The sequence below is a fragment of the Rhineura floridana genome, chromosome 14 (genome assembly GCF_030035675.1).
Source record: "Rhineura floridana isolate rRhiFlo1 chromosome 14, rRhiFlo1.hap2, whole genome shotgun sequence".
NCBI lineage: Eukaryota > Metazoa > Chordata > Lepidosauria > Squamata > Rhineuridae > Rhineura > Rhineura floridana.
In genome coordinates this window covers 34205899-34231867 of record NC_084493.1, presented here as the reverse complement: position 1 = coordinate 34231867, position 25969 = coordinate 34205899, and the positions used below count along the sequence as shown (strand labels likewise).

Genomic DNA, 25969 nt, shown 5'->3' with positions numbered 1-25969 from the left:
CTGTTCCTGCACTGGTACTTGGCATTTCTGTATCTTGCATTGCCATGTCTTCACTTCTCAGCCTTTTTACAGTACGTTTGCCACCGTGTATTAGATCAGTCAATGCAGTTCTTAATGGAATTTGCTGCCCAAAAGGAACATCTGCTGCTTCCTGCTTGCTTGCACTATCTAGGATAACTGTTTGACTGTCTCTCCAAGGTTTATCTATCACCTTTATGCTTCTGCTTAACACTACTTGTTGTTTCTCAGGCAACCAAACTCTATAATATGAATTCTGAAATCCCAAAATGCGTCCTGCCTGAGCTCTTGAGCCTACTTTACCATGCCTTTTCTGTTTTGCAACATGTACCCAGCATTTTGCCCCAAAACGCTCTATGTGTTTCACCCTGGGCTTTCTTCCAGTCAGTTTCTCATAGGGAGACATGCCTATTGTTCTGTGCATGAGACGGTTCTGAATATAAACAGTGTACAGAATACATTCACCCCAATAAGTGTTATTCATATTTGCATCTGCTAGCATGGCTCTCATTGAATCCTGCAATGACCGGTTCCTCCTCTCTGCAGTTCCGTTGGAGGATGGGCTGAAGGGAGCAGTGAGACTCTGTATTATTCCCTTCTTTTCCAAATATGTTTTAAATGAATTACTGGTAAATTCCCCACCTTGATCTGATTTGATATTTTTGATAACAGCCCCATATTGTGTCTCTGTCCTCTGTATAAATGCCTTTAATTTCTCTTCTGCTTCACTTTTCTTTTTCAATAAGAATACATGTGTAAATCTGGAGAAGTCATCCACAATCACTAAATAAAACCTTGCTCCACCTTTTGAGCACTGGAAAGGTCCAGCCAAGTCCACATGTATGAGCTGATAGGGTTCAGTGGTTGTGCTTTCACATCTCTTATTGACAGGAGTCACAGTCATTTTTGTTTTATAGCATACCTCACATTCATCCACATGCTCACAATGTGTTAATTTCAAATCTTGACTATGCTTTGGGGTGTTTTGTACCTTTTCGAAATGTGCGTGTGCTAATTTTCTGTGCCATTCATGTAAACAATTATCATGTTTATCTTTATTAACTCCTATCCAAGCACACGTGGGTTTATCAAGATTGCACTCAACCATAAACATTTGGTTCTGTAATTTCCCTTGCATGCATATTTCACCATCTTTTCTCACAAAACATCTATCCCCTTCAAATGTAATTTTACAACCTATTTGAGCCAATTTTCTTACTGATAGAATGTTATATTTTAAACCAGAAACCAATAATACATCTGTCAATATAGTTCCCAAATTACTCAACCTGAGCGTGCCTTTTCCAATCGCGTCCTGAGTCGATCCGTCAGCCAGATAAAGCTTCTCCTGCGCCGGCTTTGAAGTGTAAAATAAACTAGAGTCTGTGATTAGGCAATTAGACGCTCCACTGTCGAGAAGCCACTTAGAGTTAATGAGTTTATTGTCCTCCTTAGTAACAAAGTTCACGCTTGTTCTCTGACTTCCAAAGTCCCTGTTATTTCTCTTCTTTCAACAATGTCTCTGTATATGTCCACGGGACCCACAAAAATAACATATTTTATTCTCTTGCCTGCTTCTTTGATTTTGTTGTTGTTGTACAGCCACAGTCACTTTTAACTCTGTTTTCTTATTCTCTTGTCTTCTATTCCACTCTTGTTGAAGTTTCTGTTCTACAAAGTCCAAATTCAGATGTCCGTCGGGTAAAGTTTCCAGACTTGAGACCGTGACGTCCCACTTTTGATCAAATGAAGATAACAGTATATAGACCATCTGAATGTCACTATGATGCACTCCTCTATCTTGCAGCTCAGCATTTAATCTACGAAATTCAGCCAGATGCTCTGTCATAGTCACTTCATCTGTAAAACGCATCTGATAAAGTTTCCGTGCTAAACACAGCCTGCTCCCAGCAGTTTGCTGCACATGAGCGGCTCTTAGCTTCTCCCACATCTGATTAGCTGTCGGCTCATTACTCACCAGCAACAGTTGAGAATCAGACAGCCCCAGAGTAATAAAAGCCTTCGCTTTCTCGTCTTTCTTCAACCACGCTGCTGAAGGAGCTGCCGGAGGGGGGTTTTCTACGACATCATTCAAATCTTCTTTAATCAGAACTGCTCTCATTCTCCATTTCCAGCTAGAGTAGTTTACAGCATTCAGCCTCTCCATCGGCATCCCGGATAATAGGTTTACAGCCATGTTGCCCACTCTTACTTGCCTCTTTCTTGCACTTTGTTTCTCTCTGCAACAACGTCACGTCAACAGCTCTCGAACCCGCTACCTTGTATGATAAGCTGGGCCCATAACCCCTGTTGCGTGTGCGTGTATAGGTCATACAAGGATGGAATCCAAGAGTCGCATAGAACAGGAATAAGCCAGGCCAGGCAAGTTTCTTGTAAGAGTCTTTACTAGGCAAAGACATTAGACACAGTTCTCTTCACAGACAGTTTTTCCCCCACACTGAGCTTTTCCAAGCATCCCACCTTATCAGGCTTCCCAGCCAGCTACTGACCTTGGCAAACCTGGCGCTCTGTTCTCACAGCTTAACCCTTCTGCTTCAGGTTTCACTCTCTTTGCTAAAAAACCCTGTCTGTGAGTCTCACAGCATGCTTCACTGACCAACACTTTTGTCCTGAATTAAAAATTGGATACACATTGCCCTTTTACATCAGAAACACCATACTATCCGTGTGTAAGAATTCACCCCTTCCCAACAGAAGAGTCTACACACACACATACACATCCCTGTATTTGTGCGTAAGACACTTGCTTTCTCTGAGGGTCATTAACTCCACCATGCCTCTGAAACAGGAATGATTGCATGTTCTAATCCTACCAAGAATAATCCCTAGCACAGTGAGATTGGAAAGAGACCAAATCAGATCCCAGACTTGTTCAGAGACACAACTAGAAGCCTTCTCTTAAGAACATAAGAAGAGCCTGCTGGATCAGGCCAGTGGCCCATCTAGTCCAGCATCCTGTTCTCACAGTGGCCAACCAGGTGCCTGGGGGAAGCCCGCAAGCAGGACCCGAGTGCAAGAACACTCTCCCCTCCTGAGGCTTCCGGCAACTGGTTTTCAGAAGCATGCTGCCTCTGACTAGGGTGGCACAGCACAGCCATCATGGCTAGTAGCCATTGATAGCCCTGTCCTCCATGAATTTGTCTAATCTTCTTTTAAAGCCGTCCAAGCTGGTGGCCATTACTGCATCTTGTGGGAGCAAATTCCATAGTTTAACTATGTGCTGAGTAAAGAAGTACTTCCTTTTGTCTGTCCTGAATCTTCCAACATTCAGCTTCTTTGAATGTCCACGAGTTCTAGTATTATGAGAGAGGGAGAAGAACTTTTCTCTATCCACTTTCTCAATGCCATGCATAATTTTATACACTTGTATCATGTCTCCTCTGACCCGCCTTTTCTCTAAACTAAAAAGCCCCAAATGCTGCAACCTTTCCTCGTAAGGGAGTCGCTCCATCCCCTTGATCATTCTGGTTGCCCTCTTCTGAACCTTTTCCAACTCTATAATATCCTTTTTGAGATGAGGCGACCAGAACTGTACACAGTATTCCAAATGCGGCCGCACCATAGATTTATACAACGGCATTATGATATCGGCTGTTTTATTTTCAATACCTTTCCTAATTATCGCTAGCATGGAATTTGCCTTTTTCACAGCTGCCGCACACTGGGTCGACATTTTCATCGTGCTGTCCACTACAACCCCGAGGTCTCTCTCCTGGTCGGTCACTGCCAGTTCAGACCCCATGAGCGTATATGTGAAATTAAGATTTTTTGCTCCAATATGCATAATTTTACACTTGTTTATATTGAATTGCATTTGCCATTTTTCTGCCCATTCACTCAGTTTGGAGAGGTCTTTTTGGAGCTCTTCGCAATCCCTTTTTGTTTTAACAACCCTGAACAATTTAGTGTCATCAGCAAACTTGGCCACTTCACTGCTCACTCCTAATTCTAGGTCATTAATGAACAAGTTGAAAAGTACAGGTCCCAATACCGATCCTTGAGGGACTCCACTTTCTACAGCCCTCCATTGGGAGAACTGTCCGTTTATTCCTACTCTCTGCTTTCTGCTTCTTAACCAATTTCTTATCCACAAGAGGACCTCTCCTCTTATTCCATGACTGCTAAGCTTCCTCAGAAGCCTTTGGTGAGGTACCTTGTCAAACGCTTTTTGAAAGTCTAAGTACACTATGTCCACTGGATCACCTCTATCTATATGCTTGTTGACACTCTCAAAGAATTCTAATAGGTTACTGAGACAGGACTTTCCCTTGCAGAAGCCATGCTGGCTCTGCTTCAGCAAGGCTTGTTCTTCTATGTGCTTAGTTAATCTAGCTTTAATCATACTTTCTACCAGTTTTCCAGGGACAGAAGTTAAGCTAACTGGCCTGTAATTTCCGGGATCCCCTCTGGATCCCTTTTTGAAGATTGGCGTTACATTTGCCACTTTCCAGTCCTCAGGCACGGAGGAGGACCCGAGGGACGAGTTACATATTTTAGTTAGCAGATCAGCAATTTCACCTTTGAGTTCTTTGAGAACTCTCGGGTGGATGCCATCCGGGCCCGGTGATTTGTCAGTTTTTATATTGTCCATTAAGCTTAGAACTTCCTCTCTCGTTACCACTATTTGTCTCAGTTCCTCAGAATCCCTTCCTGCAAATGTTAGTTCAGGTTCAGGGATCTGCCCTATATCTTCCGCTGTGAAGACAGATGCAAAGAATTCATTTAGCTTCTCTGCAATCTCCTTATCGTTCTTTAGTACACCTTTGACTCCCTTATCATCCAAGGGTCCAATTGTCTCCCTTGATGGTCTCCTGCTTTGAATGTATTTATAGAAATTTTTGTTACTGGTTTTTATGTTCTTAGCAATGTGCTTCTCAAATTCTTTTTTAGCATCCCTTATTGTCTTCTTGCATTTCTTTTGCCAGAGTTTGTGTTCTTTTTTATTTTCTTCATTTGGACAAGACTTCCATTTTTTGAAGGAAGACTTTTTGCCTCTAAGAGCTTCCTTGACTTTGCTCGTTAACCATGCTGGCATCTTCTTGGCCCTGGCGGTACCTTTTCTGATCTGCGGTATGCACTCCAGTTGAGCTTCTAATATAGTGTTTTTAAACAACTTCCAAGCATTTTCGAGTGATGTGACCCTCTGGACTTTGTTTTTCAGCTTTCTTTTTACCAATCCCCTCATTTTTGTGAAGTTTCCTCTTTTGAAGTCAAATGTGACCGTGTTGGATTTCCTTGGCAATTGGCCAGTTACATGTATGTTTAATTTAATAGCACTGTGGTCACTGCTCCCAATCGGTTCAACAACACTTACATCTTGCACCAGGTCCCGGTCCCCACTGAGGATTAAGTCCAGGGTTGCCGTCCCTCTGGTCGGTTCCATGACCAACTGGTCTAGGGAATCGTCATTTAGAATATCTAGAAACTTTGCTTCTTTGTCATGACTGGAACACATATGCAGCCAGTCTATGTCCGGGTAGTTGAAGTCACCCATTACTATCACATTTCCTAGTTTGGATGCTTCCTCAATTTCATATCTCATCTCAAGGTCTCCCTGAGCATTTTGATCAGGGGGACGATAGATCGTTCCCAGTATTAAGTCCCTCCTGGGGCATGGTATCACCACCCACAACGATTCTGTGGAGGAGTCTGCCTCTTTTGGGCTTTCGAGCTTGCTGGATTCAATGCCTTCTTTCACGTATAGAGCGACTCCGCCACCAATACGTCCTTCCCTGTCCTTCCGATATAGTTTATATCCAGGGATAACCGTATCCCACTGGTTTTCTCCATTCCACCAGGTCTCGGTTATGCTCACTATATCAATGCTCTCCTCTAAGACCAAGCACTCCAGTTCTCCCATCTTGGTTCGCAGGCTCCTAGCATTAGCGTACAGGCACTTGTAAGCAGTGTCTCTCTTCAAGTGTCTTTGGCACTTGTGGTTAGGCCTGTGGTAATTTTGCTCTTCTGAATTTATATCCTGTGCCCCTGCTCTCACAATGCCTACTTCTAGGCCTACCCCTTTTAAAATTTCATCATTTCTTTGGTTTTTATCCCAGGGGGGAGGTTTATTCCGAACCGGACCTTTCTCAGCTCCTGTCGGGTTTCCCCTCTCAGTCAGTTTAAAAGCTGCTCTGCCACCTTTTTAATTTTAAGTGCCAGCAGTCTGGTTCCATTCTGGTTCAAGTGGAGCCCGTCCCTTTTGTACAGGCCCGGCTTGTCCCAAAATGTTCCCCAGTGCCTAACAAATCCAAACCCTTCCACCCGACACCATCGTCTCATCCACGCATTGAGTCTGCGAAGCTGGGCCTGTCTGGCTGGTCCTGCGCGTGAAACCGGTAGCATTTCAGAGAAAGCCACCTTGGAGGTCCTGGCTTTCAGCATCCTACCTAGCAACCTAAATTTTGCTTCCAGGACCTCACGGCTGCATTTCCCCATGTCGTTGGTGCCAACGTGCACCACGACCACTGACTCCTTCCCAGCACTGTCTACCAAACTATCTAAACAACGGGCGATATCCGCAACCTTCGCACCAGGCAGGCAAAACACCTTGCGGTCTACACGCCCATCACACACCCCACTGTCTATGTTCCTAATGATCAAATCACCCACTACAAGGATCCCTCCACCCCCTGGAGATATATAATCGGCACGAGAGGATAGCTGCTCATCCCCCAAGGAATGGGTCCCTTCTAAGGGATCATTTCCCTCTTCCTCAGCTGGATGCTCTCCTTCCCCGAGACCATCGTTGTCCATGATAGCAGGAGAGCTATCATCGTTGGAGTGGGACACAGCTATAACGTCCCTGAAGGCCTCCTCCACACACCTCTCTGCCTCTCTCAGCTTTTCCAGGTCCGCCACCTTGGCCTCAAGGAAATGAAGTCGTTCCCGGAGAGCCAGGAGCTCATTGCACCGAGAGCATACCCACGACTTCTGTCCAACAGGCAGATAGTCGTACATGCTGCAGGCGGTGCAAAACACTGGAAAGCCCCCACACCCCTGCTGGCTTCTTACCTGCATAGTTTTGTTTAAGGTTTATTATGTCAATGGGTTGGAGACTGCGGTTTAGTTGAGGTCAGGGAACAGACGGGCAGAGTGGGGGGCCCTGGCCTCCTCGCCCTGCTGCCGAACTCGCTCTGCTGCTTAACTCGCCTTGACGCTTTGTCTTGCGGCAGATCATTTTGCTGCCTCTCTCTGCACCAAAAGTACCTGTATAACTTAATCAGACTTGATGCAGGGATGCAACAGGATTGCTCATGCCTAGCAGAGGCTGATTAGAAGGGCACCAAAGCAGATCAATGAGACACAATGGGGAGCCACCTCTGAAGGCAAATAGTTGTGTTGCATCTCTGCACTGAGACTGCTTGACTGATCCAGCCATGCTTGATGCTGAGAAGCAACAGGATTACCTTTGTCCAAAAGAGGCTGGCTGGAAGGAGGTAGAAATGGGACAAATTATCATGCAGAGATGCAGTGGGGTAGCCTCTTCTGCAGAGGAGCACCTTGGGCTCATAGGAGCCTATATATATTTAATGAATTAATTTTTCAGATCACTCTAGCAGTTTTCTCATGGCACAACAGTGTAGTTTGGGAATTAGTGGATCGTTTGGAAAACTCATATTCAGAAGATTTTACACATCAAAATGGAAAAAATATGGGGTCCCTTTTCCAATGAATTCATTAGTACTCCAATGTCACATCAAATGGTTTTAAAGGTAGGATGATTAACACACTAATCTGTAAGACCTGTAGGTCAATGCATCTGCACTCATGCAGGCGCGACATTATGCTGTGATGCCTGCAGAATAGCATGTGTTGTGACTTTGCAGCGAAGCTTTGCATGGAAGCATTAACAGTTCACACACGCAATGATTTTATATGCTAGTACTTCTAGCTTTTTTCTGTGCATCTTCAGATGAACAGTGCATGTCCTTTTTCCTTAAGCATTTCACTTTAATCATGGGCATAACCTGCAAGTAAGTGTGGGAATGCTGGTAAAATATACTCTACATTTGAGACTGACTCCATTGCTCCTTCCTAGGATGATGAGCCTCCAACCAAAGGAAAGAAGAAGGAGGAGGAGGAAGTTGACATTGATGTGGATGACCGCTTCCAGTATCCCTTCCATGAGCTAATGGTGTGGGCAGTACTGATGAAGCGGCAAAAGATGGCCCTCTTCCTTTGGCAGCGGGGAGAGGAAACCATGGCCAAAGCTTTGGTGGCCTGCAAACTCTACAAAGCCATGGCCCACGAGTCTTCAGAGAGCGAGCTGGTGGATGACGTCTCTCAAGACCTGGACAACAACTCAAAGTTAGTCAAAGTTAACGGGTGTGGCTGGGCTTTATGGTGTAGTGATTAGATTGGGCCTGAGAGACCAGGATTGAAATCCCCACTTGGCCATGAAGCTCATTTGGGCAACTTCAGGCCTGTTGCTGTCTCTCAGTCTAACCCACCTCACACGGTTTTTAGGAGGATAAAATGGGGAGGGGAAGAACCATATATGCCACCTTGAGCTCCTTGGAGGAAGAATGAGATTATTATTGTTGTTGTTAATGATGATGATGATGATGATAATAATAATAATAATATTTAATTAATTCCCACCCTTCCTCCCAAAGGACCCCAGGATGGCAAATAACAAGCAATAACACAATAAAACATATTTAAAACATCCTGAAAACAATTCCAATACAGATGCAGACTGGGATAAAGGTCCCTACTTAAAAGGCTTGTTGGAAGAGGAAGGTCTTCAATAGGCATTGAAAAGTCAACAGAAATGTCATCTGTCTAATAATTGTCTAATATTTAAGGAGAGAGAATCCCAAAGGACAGGCACCACAACACTAAAGGTTTGATTTCTATATTATGCGGAAGGGACCTCTTGATAAGATGGTCCCTGGTAGGAGGCCATTACCTCTGGAGTGCAGTGATTGAGTGGGTATTTAAGGGGTGAGACAATCTTTCTCCGGTGAGTAAATAATAAAATAAATAAAACAGAAAACCAGTTATTAGAAGGAGCAACATGATCCAAATTGTCCTCTGGAAAAATTACGACAATAGATTCATTTTCCTTAGATTTTTTATGCAAGATTGGCAAAGTAAAACTTTGCAGTCCAAAAAAGTAATAGGTGATGAAGGTAGAAGGAAACTAGGAAACACAACAGGACATACCTCATTGAAGAGGTATTTGCCACTGTGAGGCTTTGGAGCTGCCACTGTGGTTCTGTCTCCTGTGTCAATCGCTGAAATTTGCATGGAGTCAGCCAGTGTTTTTTTTGGTTTTAAAAAAATGAGGTGCAAGTTCTCATATCTTGATAAAAGTGCAGAGGATGCCAACACAAAATGGTTGCTAAGGGATTGAACCTGGCTCCTTCTGCTCTACCACCAGGCCACAACCTTTCCTCGGCTCTTGGTTTGGCTCTTGAGTGTATACCTTCTTAGCATTAAACATGAACCTGCCAAACGTTACAATGATCTACTGGTGCACATTTTTAAATCTCTCAGCTCTCTGAAGTCAAGTAGAGGAACCTTCTCACTTGTGCCTCCCGGGCTCTTGAACGCCTTCCTCAGAGAGCCTCACCTGCTACTAAACTTGATGCCTTTCAGTACCAGCTGAGGATTTGACTTGTTCTGGTCTTCCAATACTGGTTTTGATCAGCAATGTCTAATGGATTTCGCTGACTTTACTGCTTTCGTCTCTTTGCATTGTCCCTGTAATTTGTTTTTGTTACTGCTTTTAATTGGTTGGTAGTCACTAGCTAACCTGGCAACTTTATTTCTCCAGGGAGTTTGGCCAGCTTGCTGTGGAGCTTCTGGATCAATCGTATAAGCACGATGAGCAGGTAGCCATGAAACTTTTGACTTACGAGCTGAAAAACTGGAGCAACTCTACTTGCCTGAAACTTGCAGTGGCGGCAAAGCACAGGGACTTCATCGCACATACCTGCAGCCAGATGTTACTGACAGACATGTGGATGGGGAGGTTGCACATACGGAAAAATCCAGGCCTTAAGGTAGGCACAAACTGCTGTGGCCTGCAGACATATGTGTCTACCATGTAGTGCTTGGTTGTGATAATGGACTGGATGAGGGCCAATAAACTGAAGTTTAATCCAGATAAGACTGAGATGCTATGGATAGGTGGTTCCTTTTACTGGCTGAGTGGTGTACAGCCTGCTCTACATGGGGTCACACTCCCTCTGAAGGAGCAAGTTCGTGTTTGAGGGTTCTCCTGGATCCACTGCTGTTGCTTGAGGCACAGGTGGCCTCAGTGGCACGCAGTGCCTTCTATCAGCTTGGGCTAGTGGCCCAGCTGCGACCCTATCTGGACAGGAATAACCTGGCTACAGTAATCTATGCTCTGGTAACCTCATGGTTGGGTTATTGCAATGCACTTTACGTAGGGCTGCCTCTGAAAACTGTTTGGAAGCCTCAATTAGTGCAGAATGCAGCTGCCCAATTGTTGACTGGTTCAAGGCAAACAGAGCATATAACACCTGTCCTATTCCAATTGCACTGGCTGCCTGTACACTTGCAAGCCCAATTCAAAGTGGTTTTGACCTATAAAGCTTTTTACAGCTCAGGACCACAATATCTTCTGTAGTGCCTCTCCTGATATGAACCTATCCAGACCCTTAGATCTTCATCTGAGGCTCTTCAGGTCCCCCCTCTGAGGGAGGCTTGGAGGGTGGTGACAAGGGAGAGGCCCTTTTCAGTTTTGGCTCCCCTTGTGGAATATGCTCCCCAGTGAGGTCCACCTGGCGCCTTCATTGTCACCTTTCGGCCCCAGGTAAAGTTGTTCCTTTTCTCCCAGGCATCTGATAGATTGAGATGATGTTTTTGTTTTAATACACTACCAAACCTTCCTGTAGCTGCATGGGAGTGGTGTTGCAATTGTTTTGTCGTTGTTTATTGTTATGTTTTATAGTGTGTTTTATTTGTTTTTATTTTAACATTGTGTAAGTTGCTTGGGTGAATGCTGATGAATGTTAAAGAGGAAAGCAAAAAAGCAGGACTACAGCTGAATGTCAAAAAGACTAAAGTAATGACAACAGAAGATTTATGTAATTTTAAAGTTGACAATGAGGACATTGAACTTGTCAAGGATTATCAATACCTTGGCACAGTCATTAACCAAACTGGAGACAATAGTCAAGAAATCAGAAGAAGGCTAGGACTGGGGAGGGCAGCTATGAGAGAACTAGGGAAGGTCCTCAAATGCAAAGATGTATCACTGAACACTAAAGTCAGGATCATTCAGACCATGGTATTCCCGATCTCTATGTATGGATGTGAAAGTTGGACCGTGAAAAAAGCGGATAAGAGAAAAATCAACTCATTTGAAATGTGGTGTTGGAGGAGAGCTTTGCAGATACCATGGACCACGAAAAAGATTAATAATTGGGTGTTAGAACAAATTAAACCAGAACTGTCACTAGAAGCTAAAATGATGAAACTGAGGTTATCATACTTTGGACACATAATGAAAAGACATGATTCACTAGAAAAGTCAATAATGCTGGGAAAAACTGAAGGGAGTAGAAAAAGAGGAAGGCCAAACAAGAGATGGATTGTCGTGTCCAGGACTGGACTCAGTAACCAGACCAGGTTGTGAAAGCAGTTCAGTCTTTATTAACGTAATATCCAAACAGAGGCTGCGCCTTCTCATGAAGGAACACAATACACGTGTCCAGCGACATGCAAGAGAGTTGACAGAACAAAGGGATTCCCGCCCCCCCTTGTCCTTATTAAGGGGGCTTTCTGGCGCGAATTCTCTCACTCTGCCTTAGGGGCCCTTCTTCCCCGCCCCTCCTCTCTCTCCCCCTGGCTCGTTTTTGTTTTCTCCGGGTTCGTGGTGAGGGGGGAAGTTCTGCCCCCTCCTCTTCTGAAGATTCTATCTCTGGTATTGGAGAAAGAGGGGGGTGAACGTCATGCCCCTCAGGTGGGCTTTTCTCTGGCTGAGGAGGGAGTTGAACTCCCCCTCCTTCTTGATCTAACTGCTCTGGCTCCATGAGGGGGGGTGAGCGTGGGAAATTCCTGAGAGGTGTCTGTAACTTTGTCTGCTGGAGTTTCAATGCCTCGGCTGCTGCTGCTGGGCAACACTATCTCTGAGAGTTCTCCCTCCCCCTCTTCACCCAACTCTGGGAAAATTATCTCCTCCTCGTCCTCTGAAGTGCTAGGATCCCAATCCTGCATCCTGACATGGATTGATTCCATAAAGGAAGCCACAGACCTGAACTTAGAAGCTCTGAACAGGGTGGTTCATGACATATGCTCTTGGAGGTCACTGATTCATAGGGTCACCATAAGTCGTAATCAACTTGAAGGCACATAACAACAACAAGTTGCTTGGGGACCTTCGGGTATCAAGCTTCTACTACTAACAATAGCAATAGCAATAATCGGAGGGATAGGGAACCTGCAGCTCTCTAGATGTTGATGGATTCCAACTCCCATCATCCCTGACCACTGGCCATGCTCTAGCTGCGGCTGATGGGACTTGGAGTCCAACAACATCTGGAGAGCCACAAGCTCCCCATCTTTGCTGTACATGACAATGCATACTCTGAACAATTTGCATTTGAATCACACATCAGTGTACCCTTCATCTTGACTGCTGAATTAGCAAAACAAGGCACATGTCATCTGATAACATACAATGGAGGAGGTCCTTCTTGTATTGTGCAACCACCTGATGGCTATGAGGAGAAATGCCTTTTTGGTGGTGGCACTCTTTTTGTAGAATCCTCTCCCAACGCAGCCCCTCAGGCCCAGTCTCCCACATGCCCCCGTGGTTTAGCTAGCCTTTACCAGGGGCCGAGCCTTTATCATAGCACACCCTACTCCATGGAACTCTTTGCCAATAGAGATTCGACAGGAGCCTTCCCTGCTCATTTTTAGGCATCTTCTAAAACCTGTATTATTCAGACAGGCCTTTCAGACCTGAGTTGCTCTGCCAACCAGCTCTTACTGATGTGTTTTCAGTCTGTCTGCTGCCTTGTGATATTTTATGTGAAAGTGCAATTTATAAATATTTAAATGAATTTTTTAAATATTCATTTTTAAGAGATTGGTTAATATTTGGCTATTTCAGGTTTTTGTTGAAACTGGCTAAGGTGTTTGCAGTAAACTTCTGTTTTATAACAGCATAAGAGCAACCCTGCTGGATCAGACCAAAAGCCAATATCTAACCAGTTGCTCCTAGGAACCCCACAAACAAGGCATAAGCACAGCATTATTTTATAATTTTATGAGGTATTTAAAATGTTACATTTATGTTATCAAAATGAATTCTTTGTTTGGATTCTTACATTGTGTTTTAATTGTCTGTTATTGTAATGCTATATTGATGCACATTTTTTTCTGTTGTGCTGTAAGCCGCTTTGGGTGCATTTGTATGGGAAAGCGGCATACAAATTGAATGAATGAATAAATAAATAGCTCTCTCCTGTTGTTGCTCCCCATCAATAGGTATTCAGAGGTAGAGTGCCTCTGAACATGCAGGTTCCATTTAGCCATCATAGCTGATAGATTTCTCTTCCTCCATGAATCTAGCCATTTGTAAAGGCATTTAAGCCAATGGCCATCAGCACAGCTCCTTGTGGCAGTGAATTCCATATGTTAATTATATGTTGCATGAAGTAGTACTTTTCTCTGTCCTACAATCTACTGCCAAGTTCATCAGAATTGAGTATTTTTAATGATTTTATCTGTGTTTTGCTATTTTGACTTTAATGTTTTTATGAGAGGATATTAATCTGTTTTGCACATAGCATTTTATCTTGCAAGCTGACAATTAAATAAATTTATACCCCACCTTCTATATGTTACACAAATAATTATTTACTTTTAAAATATCCAACAGCTATTTGAATTTTATTATTGTTTTGTTCCTTAATTCAAGATACAGGAATACCCCGCTATACGGACCTTCACTTTATGGACACTCGCGAGTATGGACGTATTTACAGTAGCACCATTCCCGTTTACGTACGCTCGCTTCGCAAGAACGGACACTTAACGGCATGACGCCACCGCCCGATCAGTTTCCAACTACAAACTTTTTCTTAAAATAAGGCCTACTGTTTTTATTTTAGTTATAAATGCGTTATTTACATCAGTTACGCCCGTATATGATGATTGCAGTGCAGTATATGCATTGATAAGTGAAAAAAGGTAGTGCTTCACTTTAAGTACAGTTTCGGTTTACGTACTCGCTCTGGACCAATTGCGTACGTTAATGTGGGGTATTCCTGTACAGAGTTTTCATTTGCAGTTCTTAGCATAGAGAAATATCTTGCCTGTATCACATATATTTTACTTATATTCATAACTAACTCTTTGTTGCCTGCTTTCAAACACCTTATGGGGCAAATTGAGGAGACGTTCAAGGTACACAATTAGACCCCGTGTCTCTTGAAAAATGTTTTAAATTTTATTTATAATCAGGGCCGGTGCCCGGCATGCCAGGGCCCTTGGGCACCAGTCTGCCCCAGCCCCCAGCCCACATGTGCACAAACAGTCCACCTACCTATCTTTCCCTTAGTGAATGCTGCCCACGCTGTACGTGCATGCCTGCCATCAACCAAGATGGTGGCCGAGGCTTCCCTAAGGTGCTGATGCCTCTTACACATGTGCATCCCTGCCATCAACCAAGATGGTGGCAGGGGCATTAGCCCCTTAAGGAAACCTCGGCTGCCATCTTGGTTGATGGCAGGCTTGCGCCTGCGGGGCAACCAGCATTTATGTCAAGGGAGAGGTAGGTGAGGCATGCAGGTAGGCGTTGTGGGCCTGCGTGGCAGTAGGCGGGTGCCTGGTTGCTCTCTCTCGCAATCTGCAGCAGGGTCGGGAGCCAACGCTGCTGCGGATCGCAAAAGAGAGTGCTACCTACCCACCCTAAGCAGGGCCCCTTTAGGGGCCCTCGGCCACAGCCCAACCTGGCCACCATCTTGCACCTGTCCTGTGTATAATTTATCAGTTGGCCTCATGCAATGAACTTCAAGGCCAAGGGTGGGGAACCTTTTCCAGCCCCAGGGCTGCATTCCTTCATGGGGCTACATCCCAGTGTTAGGCAGCGCCAGGAACAAAAAGGGGATGGAGCAATGGATGTGACTCTTACCTTTGTACAGTAGGCCACATTCCAACTACGCGCACACACACACTCTCACACCTCTACATACAGGCAAGCAAGAGGCATTATCACAGGTCAGGGATGCATTCCAGGCAGGCCAAAGCCCTCGAGGAGAGTTCAGTGCAGGGCCAGTGAGGGGAAGTGGCCTGGGAGGAGGCGTGGCTTAGCTAGAATCCTGAGGGCCAAACAGAGCTGCCTAGAGGGCCTCCTGCGGCCCCCATCCCGATTTAAGCAGTGTACAATGCCATGTAAAACAAGTATTAAAACACAGCAAAAAAAATCATAATAAATCAAATCAAATTTTATTACAGTCAACAGACCACTGAATCATCAGATAAAAACAGATATTATTACATCCTCATTTAAAAAAATATAAATGGAATACATATGAATAAGTGAAATAATACTTTTTTAAAAATTGCAAAGGACCAAATAGCACACAGTTGGTTTGGAGATGATCAAACAATCCTTAATGGTCTAATACGAATAGCCAAGTTCAAGAATTTGGCCACTTGCTCCATAATTGACTTGCTAGTACCTTGAAGTAATATACAGTAATCATCAGAGATTCGCTAGAATGACCAGAAAAAACTGGACATTAGGGTAGATTAAGTGCTTCCTGGTCCCTTGATAGAACCTGCAATAAAAAAGAACATGCAGGATGGACTCAACCTCTGCACTGTTGCAGGGGCAACACCTAGAATTCATGGGAACTTTATTATATCTGCCATCAAGTAATTTAGAAGAGAGACATTAAACTTTGCAAGGGAGAAGCCTTTCTATATTTTGGGATGGTTAACAATTCATAATAAAGCAAGCCAACAACAGCAAAAAAAAATATGTTATGTATAGTAGACAAAGCATAATTTTCTTACAAAATCTACAACAGAAGCTCTGTGTGTGTGAGAGAGGGGGGGGGAGTTGGATTGGCCTGGGATACTGGTAGAGTTTATCTTTAAAGACCTCTTGACCCACCAAAGCTAGAGACCATTTCTATTAAGGAAAATGGTACCAGAGGAAGGATTAACGCCCCCTCTCCAGAGTCACAGTCCTAATAAAATTCCTATTCCCCCACAACACACAACTGCTTAAAAAAAAAGACAGAGACGGAAAGAGAGAGAGAGGAGATCTGATCACTGATTTCTAGTGGTGACTCTCCAGTGCTTCCTCTTGTTTGGCTCTGAGTTGCATTCTTCACAAATGTGTTTCCAAATCAGAATTGACCCTCCTCATCTTGTGCAGGTTATCCTGGGGATCCTCATACCACCCACCATCCTGTTCCTGGAGTTCCGCACCTATGATGACTATTCCTACCAAACATCAATGGAAAAGGAAATCGGCAAAGAAAAAGAGGAGGAAAATGCGGTCAGTGTTGCCCCTTCCCAGAACAGTCTCTATGGGTCTCTCTATGTGACAAACATGTCTCACCTTTAGGGATGGGGGAGCAAGTCAAATCAGTTCACATTTAAAGCCAAATCTATAATCCTTTCTGAAACAATATGAGAACTGAAGCACACCTATCCTTCGAAATTCGCAGTTATCCGAATTTTGCCATGCAGCTCTCGAACCAACCAATCTTTACAAAACTGCATATATTGAGTAAAAGATTGCAAACAATTAATATATTAATGAAAATAACATGCAAAAATGCAATATATTTGGAGAAATTGCTTGGGAAAATGTGCAAATTAGTCAAAACTGCATACAAAAATGTGTTTATTAAGAGAAATTTGCATTAAAATGCTCAATTTTCATGAGGATTTTTTTTAACAAAAGTGATATTTCTGCAGAAATGTGAAGTAATAAATTTAAGATTGGAAAAATGAGAAACTGAGAGAACCAAAATTGGCAGATCCTTCCATCTCTACCTACTTTTACATTGGTTTCCCCCATTGCAAAGAATCCTGGGAATTGTCACTCAGTGAGGGTGCTGAGGATTTTCTGTTTGGGAGTCCTACTCCTCCTCAGTACCTCAGCAGGTTCCAAGTAGGGATGGATGAATCTGTCAATTTTGGTTTCTCTCTGTTTCTCATTTTCCTAATCTTAAAGTTGTGATTTTTTAAAAAGCATCTTAGTGCAAATTTCTCCTAAAAACACACATTTTATGTTGACTAATATACACAGTTTTGTAACCAATTTTTTTCCTAACGTAATCGTTTTTGTATGTTATTTCACAAGTTTATTCATTTTAATGCACATTTTCCCCTTAGGTATGCATGCACGTACACATTGTTTAATTAGAGAACTTGTACAGCAACATTTTGGGGAAGCATTAATTTTAATGAGAAACTCTAAATTTGCATTCATCAAATCAATACACAAATTGAAAGGATAGATGTTTTGATTTGTGTATTGATTTGATGAGTGCAAATTAGGGGTTTCTCATTAAAAAACAAACAAAAATGAATTTCTCTCCCATGTCGAGTTCCACTCCATACCCACGGCTGCCACCCCACCAACATACATTTATTTATTTGTTTATTATTACATTTATATCCCGCCTTTCTTTTCATGCTAGAAACCCAAGGCAGCTTACATATGGTTTCCAGACAGTCTCCCATCCAGGCTCTGACCAGACCTGACTTTATGTGCCTTCAGACCATAGCTTGAATAAACATATTTATTTACATATTTACTTATTTATTACAAATAAACATCTTTATTTATCATAATTTAATCTGAAGATTTATATCCAGCCTTTCAGTCAAATGAATCTCAAGGCAGCTTACAAGAAATTGTAATAATACCGATCTGTTCCTACCAGAACCACCACCCCAAACCCCTCCTCACTTTACATGTCCAACTCAGCAGTTCTTAGTCCTTTGGCTGATGGAGGAGTGTGGAATCCCGGGGGAAGTGGTAGTTGAGTAGCCAGATGTTTCCTTCTTTGGGCTTCTGCAGCTCCTCCTTCTCTGGGCAATGGATGGGGTCAGGTTGGCCGCCTTCTTGCTGTGGTGTTCTGCCTCGGATGCAGAAGGTACAGCCTCCCTATGGCTGTAAAGCTGCCCCTGGTGTGCATGTCCGTTTCTTTGGTCCCACTGTTATTTCTGGTCAAAAAGGTTTTCCAGGTTTTTGAAGCACTGCAAAATCTGTGCAACCTGTTTGGCTAGAGACAAGTCTGCATACCTTAAGCAATGGAAGTTCTGGTGTGCCTCTTACATTTGACAAATGCTTGCCTGTAGAAAGACAAGGAAACATAGCAGTTGTCTATGTTCCCCCTTAACTCTGAATGGATGGGAGCTCTCCAGAGGGAACAATCTGTGATCGTAAGGTGCCTGTCTTTCAGGGTGTGAATGCTGATACAGGTTCCCGAAAAGGAGATGAAGAAGATGGAAACAAAAAGCAAACGAGTCTTCCCATTGGAACAAAGATCTATGAATTCTATAATGCACCAATTGTGAAGTTTTGGTTTTATACAGTGAGCAAAAGCTATTTCTTTGGGAGCAAAACATTTGCATTTTCGCTCCTTGCTGGTGTAACATGTCACTAACAGATGAGATCAAAGGCCTAGTTTTGCTTCAGCACTTGGAAATTCTCCCAGTCACCACACAGTCAGGTCCCGGGGTGGAGGAATCAGCCTTTCCCAATCTTTGGGCCCCAGATGTTGCTGGACTACAACTCCCACCAGCCCCAGCCAGCATGGCCAATGGCCAGGAATGATGGGAATTGTAGTCCAGCAACATCATCAGGAGACCCAGAGGGTGGACTAGGTTATCCAGCTCTTTCTACAAGCTACTTTTTTTTCTGGGGTGGGGGGAGGATGCAGTGACACATACCTGACTGTTTCAGTGAGAGAAGTGAGGCAGTGGCCTATTCACACGTCACATGAAGCCAAACTGTGGCTTAGCACAAATGCACAAATGTGCCGACTCCCAAGGCTTAGCCAAGGCTTGCCCTATGGTTACAGGTTGTGGTTAAGAAGAGAGAGCTTAACCATGATCCTGGTTTTGGGTGACATACTAAGGCAAACCTTGGCTTAGTTCCATCCTGTGCTGGCCCCAAAAGCCCAGGGAGGAGCAAAGTGGGTGCGAGATCCTTGCTGGGAGCCAGGATATTCATGTAGTTTCAGGAAGCCATACTCAGACTCACCATGATGGGCAAACAAGACCACTGCCTTTGCTTCCTCCTCACCACTAGAATTGTCTCCATCCACAGCCTTTCCCCTGGACTTGTTGCTGCTCATGTGCGGAAGTTTTTTTTAGAGCTTCCACACAAAGTCATCCTCATCGAGATGCTGTTCTATATTATATATACAGTATTATCCCCATTTATTCTTGATTTGTCATTTCTGCAGAGGTGGTTTTTATTTTTTTTTACTTCTCAGATTTTCTGCAGAAATGGTAAAACCAGATTAAATGGGGATATATAATGCAGGACAGCATCTTGGTGAGGGTGCGGTCATGTGAACACTGTGCAAAACTTGCATGCATGAAGAGCACTGAGCCCACGATAAACCGCGGCATGGAAGCAACCACTGAGAGCAAAGGAGACTGGTGGCCCCAGTGTCAGTGGGGCAGTGAATCTGCTCTGGGTTTTAGTCCAAACTTTCAAGGAGCTGTCCAAAGTGCTAGCACCTTTTGGCCACATTTGACACCCCAGGCCTGAGGTCCCCCACCCCTACACCAGAATTTTGCAGCTGCCAGCTACCTCTGATCAACATGGACCCTAAAAGGGGGGAAGAGGGCGGAAATCAGATTTCAAACTTTTTAAAAAATGCATTAACTTGGGTATAAATTTACTTTTTTTATAATAATTTTTTATTATTCAAATTTTTATAAAAACAAATACAAATACAACAAAAACAATACAACAAAAAAAATTAAAAGAAAAAGAAAAACTTGACTTCCGATTTGTTACAGATCAGCTATAAGTATATAATATATATCAAACCTGTCTCCTAGAACATACGAAATTCACTTTTCTCCATAGTCTATCTTAATTAATCGTCAAATCCCATTATCATCATTTCATTTTTTTCTTTCAACAAAAAGTCCAAAAGAGGCTTCCATTTCTTAAGAAATGTATCTGTCGTTTTGTCTCTAATAAGACATGTCAATTTGTCCATCTCAACTAAGTCCATTAATTTCAATAGCCATTCTTCCATTGTTGGTATCGATTCCATTTTCCACTTTTGTGCATATAGTAATCTTGCTGCCGTGATCATATATAATATTATTCTTCCATATTTCTTTTCCTTTTGTTTATCCATAAAACCCAATAAAAAAAATTCTGGTTTTGACTGAATATTTATCTTTAAGATTTTTTGCATCATCCTACCTATCTGTGCCCAAAATAATTTTGCCTGTTTACACGACCACCACATATGATAAAAAGATCCTTCTTGTTGTTTACATTTCCAACATAGATTAGAAACATTACTATACATTTTTGACAACTTTTCTGGAGTCATATACCGATACATCATTTTATAAAAATTTTCTTTAAGATTATAGCATAATGTAAATTTCAAACCTTTTTTCCACATATTTTCCCATTGATCCATTTGTATATTATAACCAAAAATTTTTGCCCACTTAACCATACACTCTTTTACTTCTTCTTCCATGTCCATTTTTAATAAAAAAATTATACATTTTTGCAATTATGCATTCATCATTTGTACACAAACCTATTTCAAAATCAGATTTATTTATTTCAAACCCATACATTTTCTTGTCCATTTTAAATCTTTCTAACAATTGTAAATAGGCAAACCATTGAGAACTATATCCTTCCTTTATTAGTTGTTCTCTCTCTTTCATTATATATTCACCATGCACATTTTCTAATAGTTCTTGGTAAGTTAACCATTTCTCTTTTCCAGCCATTTCTCTTCTATAAAATGCTTCTTGACTTGAAACACATAGTGGTATTTTTGAAAAAAAACCTTATTTTGTATTTATTCCATATTTTCAACAAAGGACGTCTTATAAAATGATTATTAAAATCCACATTAACTTTTACTTTATCATACCATAGATATCCATGCCATCCCCACTTCAGGTTGTGACCCTCCAAATCCAATAATCTTTTATTCCTCAATAGAATCCATTCCTTTATCCAGACTAAGCAACAAGCAGCAAAATAAAGTCTCAAATTTGGTAATCCCAGCCCTCCTCTTTCTTTGGCGTCTTGTAATAATTTAAATTTAACTCTTGGTTTTTTCCCCTGCCAAACAAATTTAGAAATATCTTTTTGCCATTGTTTGAAAGGTAGATCAGAGGATATGACAGGTATTGTTTGAAACAGAAACATCATTCTCGGCAATACATTCATTTTTATTACAGATATTCTACCCATTAATGACAACTGTAATTTATCCCATCTTAACAAATCTTTCTTAATCTCTGTCCATAGTTTTTCATAATTATTATGAAACAACTTTGAATTTTTATTTGTCATAATGATACCTAAATATTTCACCTTTTCTTCTATTTTAAAATCTATCTACTCCATTAACTCTTTTTGATCTCTTAAAGATAAATTTTTCACCAACATCTTCGTTTTTTGATTATTGATCTTAAATCCTGCTAATGGTCCAAATTCTTCTAATTTATCCATCAATACTTTGATTCCTTCCAAGGGATTTTCTAATACAATTATCAAGTCATCAGCAAATGCTCTCAATTTATATTCCTCTTTTTTTATCTTTATTCCCGAAATCCTTTTGTCTTGCCTTATGTCTCTAAGCAGCACTTCTAAAACCAGAATAAATAGAAGGGGGGACAATGGACATCTCTGTCTTGTACCCTTTTGTATTTCACATGAGTCCGTTAAATCCCCATTGACAATTATCTGTGCCTTCTGTGATGTATAAATCGATCTGATCCATTTTATAAAATTATCTCCAAAGTCCATTTGCTCTAGAACCTTAAACATAAATTTCCAATTCAAATTATCAAATGCTTTCTCAGCATCCAAGAAAATCAAAGCAGCTTGTATGTCATTTCGTTGTTCTAGATATTCCAACACATTCAAAACATTCCTGACGTTATCACGTAATTGTCTTTTAGGTAAAAACCCCGCTTGATCTTCCTGAATAAATTGTTGCAATATTATTTTCATTCTTTCAGCCAAAATCATTGTAAAAATTTTATAGTCATTATTCAGTAAAGATATTGGCCGATAATTTTTTGTTTTAGTTAAATCCTGCTCCTCTTTAGGTATTAATGTTATATTGGCATTTTTCCAACTATCCGGTATCTTCCCCTCTTGTAAAATAGAATTCATTGTATACTGTAAAGGTAGTAAAAGTTCCTCCTCCGAGCATTTGTAATACATTGCTGATAGTCCATCCGGTCCTGGCGCCTTTCCTAATTTAATTTTACTTATAGCCTCAGATATTTCTCTTGACGTAATAGGACCATTAATAGCTTGTCTCTGAAGATCTGTAATTTTAGGCAAATTCTGTTTGGATATATACTCTTCTATTTTTTCTGAGGAAATTTCCTGACACTTGTACAAAGTTGAATAATATTGATGGAAAACCCTTTGGATTTTTAAATTGTCTGTCAACATCTCATCTCCTTCTTGTATCTTTAAAATAAGCTTTTTTGTCGTTCTTTTCTTAATTTATATGCTAGCAATTTCCCCGGTTTATTTGCAAATTCAAAAGTCCTTTGTTTAGCAAAATTTAATTTCCTTTCAATTTCTCTAACTGTTAACATTGACACTTGTTTCTGTAACATTTTAATTTGATTTACAGTAGAAGTTTTAGTTGGATTCTTTTTCAATTCTTCCTCTTTTTGTTTTATTTCTTCCAAGATCAATTGCATTTTTTGTTGTTTCTTCTTTTTTAATTCAGAATTACATTTAATAAAATATCCCCTCATAAATGCTTTACTTGTATCCCAAACAATATTTTCATCTGTTTCTTTATGTAAATTGTGTTCAAAAAACTCTTTTAATTTCTTCTTACATTCCTGCACTATTTTATCATTCTGTAATAAAGATTCATTTAGTCTCCATCTAAATCCAAGATTTTTTTTTTTTAAGTCAATATCACTGGATTATGATCCGAAAAGGTTTTTGGTAACACATCTATCTTGGAAATATCTTTCACTAAATTTTTAGACATCCAAATCATATCAATCCTCGAAAATGTTTTATGTCTTTCTGAAAAGTAAGTAAATTCCTTTGCATTGTCATTTATATATCTCCAAGCATCCACCAATTCTAAATTTTCCATCAATTTGAAACAGATCTTCGGCAATTTGCCCTGTGTCTCTTTAATATTTTTCTCAGAAAATCTATCCATTTTTGGTGAAATTACCCCATTCCAATCACCCATGACACACCAATGATCATATGCAAACTCTGATAATTTTTCCATAAGTCCAGTATAAAACCTTGTTTTATCTTCATTAGGAGCATAAATGCCCACTATCAAAATTTTTGTACCCTGAATGGTAATTTCAACTCCCACAAATCTGCCACTATCATCCAATAATATCAATTTAGGAGACAATTGTGAATTAATATAAAGAACCACACCATTTTTTTTGAATCCTGCCGAAATAAATTCTTCACCCAAATTTTTACAAATTAAATATTTAGAATCTTTCTTCTTAATATGAGTTTCTTGTAAACAAATTATATCCAATTTTAATTTTTTCAAATAATGAAATACTTTCTTTCTCTTCTGCGACGAATTGGCTCCATTTATATTCCAAGTTAGATATTTGTAATCCATTTTTAAGCATGTATTTTAGAAAAGTCTGTGCCTGTTGCTCCCTTTGATCCATCATCATCCTTTTCTTCCTCTACCTGTTTCTGTTGACTTTGTTTCCCAGGAATTATATCCATATCTTTGAGTTTATCTTCTTCCATGTCTTTTGAAGCTTTTCTCAAGAAATCCCTTGCTTTTTGAGCAGTATTTAATCGATACTTCTGTTGTCTAAATGTCAAAATCTCTCCCTCTGGAACATCCCATCTAAACTGAATTTTACATTGTTTAAGTTTTTCTGTGAAGAAAGCGTAATCTTTTCTCTTACGTAGAAGCCTAACAGGAATTTCCTTCATCACCTGTATTTCTTTACTGTCAATTTTGAAGACATTGTTAAAATGATGTTGCAAAACCATATCTCTGGTCCTCTTTTTTAAAAAATAAACAAGCACATCTCTTGGGATTTTTTTTATTGTTGCATATCTGGAATTAATTCTATAAACTTTGTCTATTTCAAATTCCATCCGATCTTTGTTCCTGTTGAAGGATTTTGCCAAAACATTAACAATTTTCTCTCTGATATCTTCACCTGTTTCCTCAGGAATTGCACGGAATCTCAAGCAATGTTCTTTATCTCTAAGTTCCATAACAGCAATATAGTCCAATTTTTTTTCCAATTCCATATTTGTAATATCTATTCTATTCTCTAAGGTTTGCACCTTATCTTTAACATTTTTTACATCCTGTGTTAATTGCCCAATGTTATTTTTAATCTCACCCACTTCTGTTTTAATATGATATTGTAAATCTTTAAAATCCTTTTTCATATTGCAAAATTCATCTTTAAGTTGTTGTCTGTCCTGTTTCATCTCTTGTTTCAACTCTTGTTTAAAATCACTAAATCCCTCCATAATTTTCTGGAACATGTCCATCCCTTCCTGTGTATCAATTGAAACTCTTCGCTCCAAAACTTTGGCTGTTTTCCTAGTTGTCATTCTTGAAAAAAAAAAAAACACCTTTTCTATTATTAGCCAATGTAGAGGCAAACAGTTTCTTTTCTCCCAGCAACAAAAAAGTTAATATTCCAGGCCTGTTTAACCAACACAGTTCTTATCTCCAGCACATTCAGTAATGTAAGACAAATCCAGTTCTCAGCATCCAGCAGTTAGTAAGATACACGAACAGCAGATTCGTTCAAAAAAAATTTTTAATCCAGAATAAAAAAAATATTCTCAGATATATTTCCTTCAAATAATCAAATCATCTTATCTAATAAGTTGCCTCTTATCTGTTTAATCTTTGTAATTCCAGCTTTAAGCCAGCTTTTTGTCATAAAAAATAAAGCAGGTTCTTTGAATTGCTCCCTTCTTCCTTAGCTTTGTATAATACGAAAAAAGTGTGAGTCACCCAAGTTTCTGAGTTGCCGATTCGTAAACAAGTCTCTTTTACGATAGTAATTTAAGTTAGTTGATAAGATTTAGACAGAAGGAGGCTAGCTCGTTAAAAACGTTTTTAAAAGAGAAAGAAAAAAACGTCTCGCTTACTTTCAGCACAGCCTGTTGGAAATCCAGACTCTGTCTTCCGCTGCTAGAAATGCCTTCTTATCTCAGGGGGATTCCTGATCAAATCTAGCAATCTACAGCTCGACGGAGTTCCGTGGATAATCTCTTCGGTTCCCCTTTTATCTTGGAGAACATTTACGCCAGTCAAAAATTCCTCTTGACTGGCTTTTAACTGAAATAAGCTTCCTCTGAGATAGAGCTCACTCAGAGACAATCACCAGCCAGCACTCCTTCCGGGAAGTCCACTTGGGTATAAATTTACTGACATCAACAGCCGCTTTTATCAACCCTCTCAGATTGTCTTATTTGTCAGTAAGGAAACCAGTCTAAAGCTGGGGTGAAATAGTAATTTTTCACAAAGTTAAAGGTGGCCTTCATTGTTGTGTATGGTGCCTACCTGCCTTACCCAAAGTTTTGGACTACAGTTCCCATCATTCCTGACCACTGGCCGTGTTGGTTTGGCATGATGGTATCTGTAGTCTAAAGTAGCTAGATGGCACAAAGTTGTGATAGGCTGGCTCTCACTTCTCTCCCCACCCCATCAGGTTTTGGAAACCCTACAAAACCTCGCAGACA

General features: G+C 41.0%; 1 protein-coding gene across 1 annotated transcript in view; it reads left to right on the top strand.

Moving 5' to 3' along the window:
* The window catches only part of TRPM1 (transient receptor potential cation channel subfamily M member 1), a 90313-nt gene that overhangs the window by 45803 nt on the left and 18541 nt on the right, over positions 1-25969 (top strand). The window contains exons 16-19 of the mRNA XM_061595120.1: positions 8078-8346; positions 9821-10049; positions 16409-16531; positions 18453-18584. Of these exons, the coding sequence (XP_061451104.1) occupies positions 8078-8346; positions 9821-10049; positions 16409-16531; positions 18453-18584 (753 nt within the window). The remainder of the gene's footprint in view (positions 1-8077; positions 8347-9820; positions 10050-16408; positions 16532-18452; positions 18585-25969) is intronic.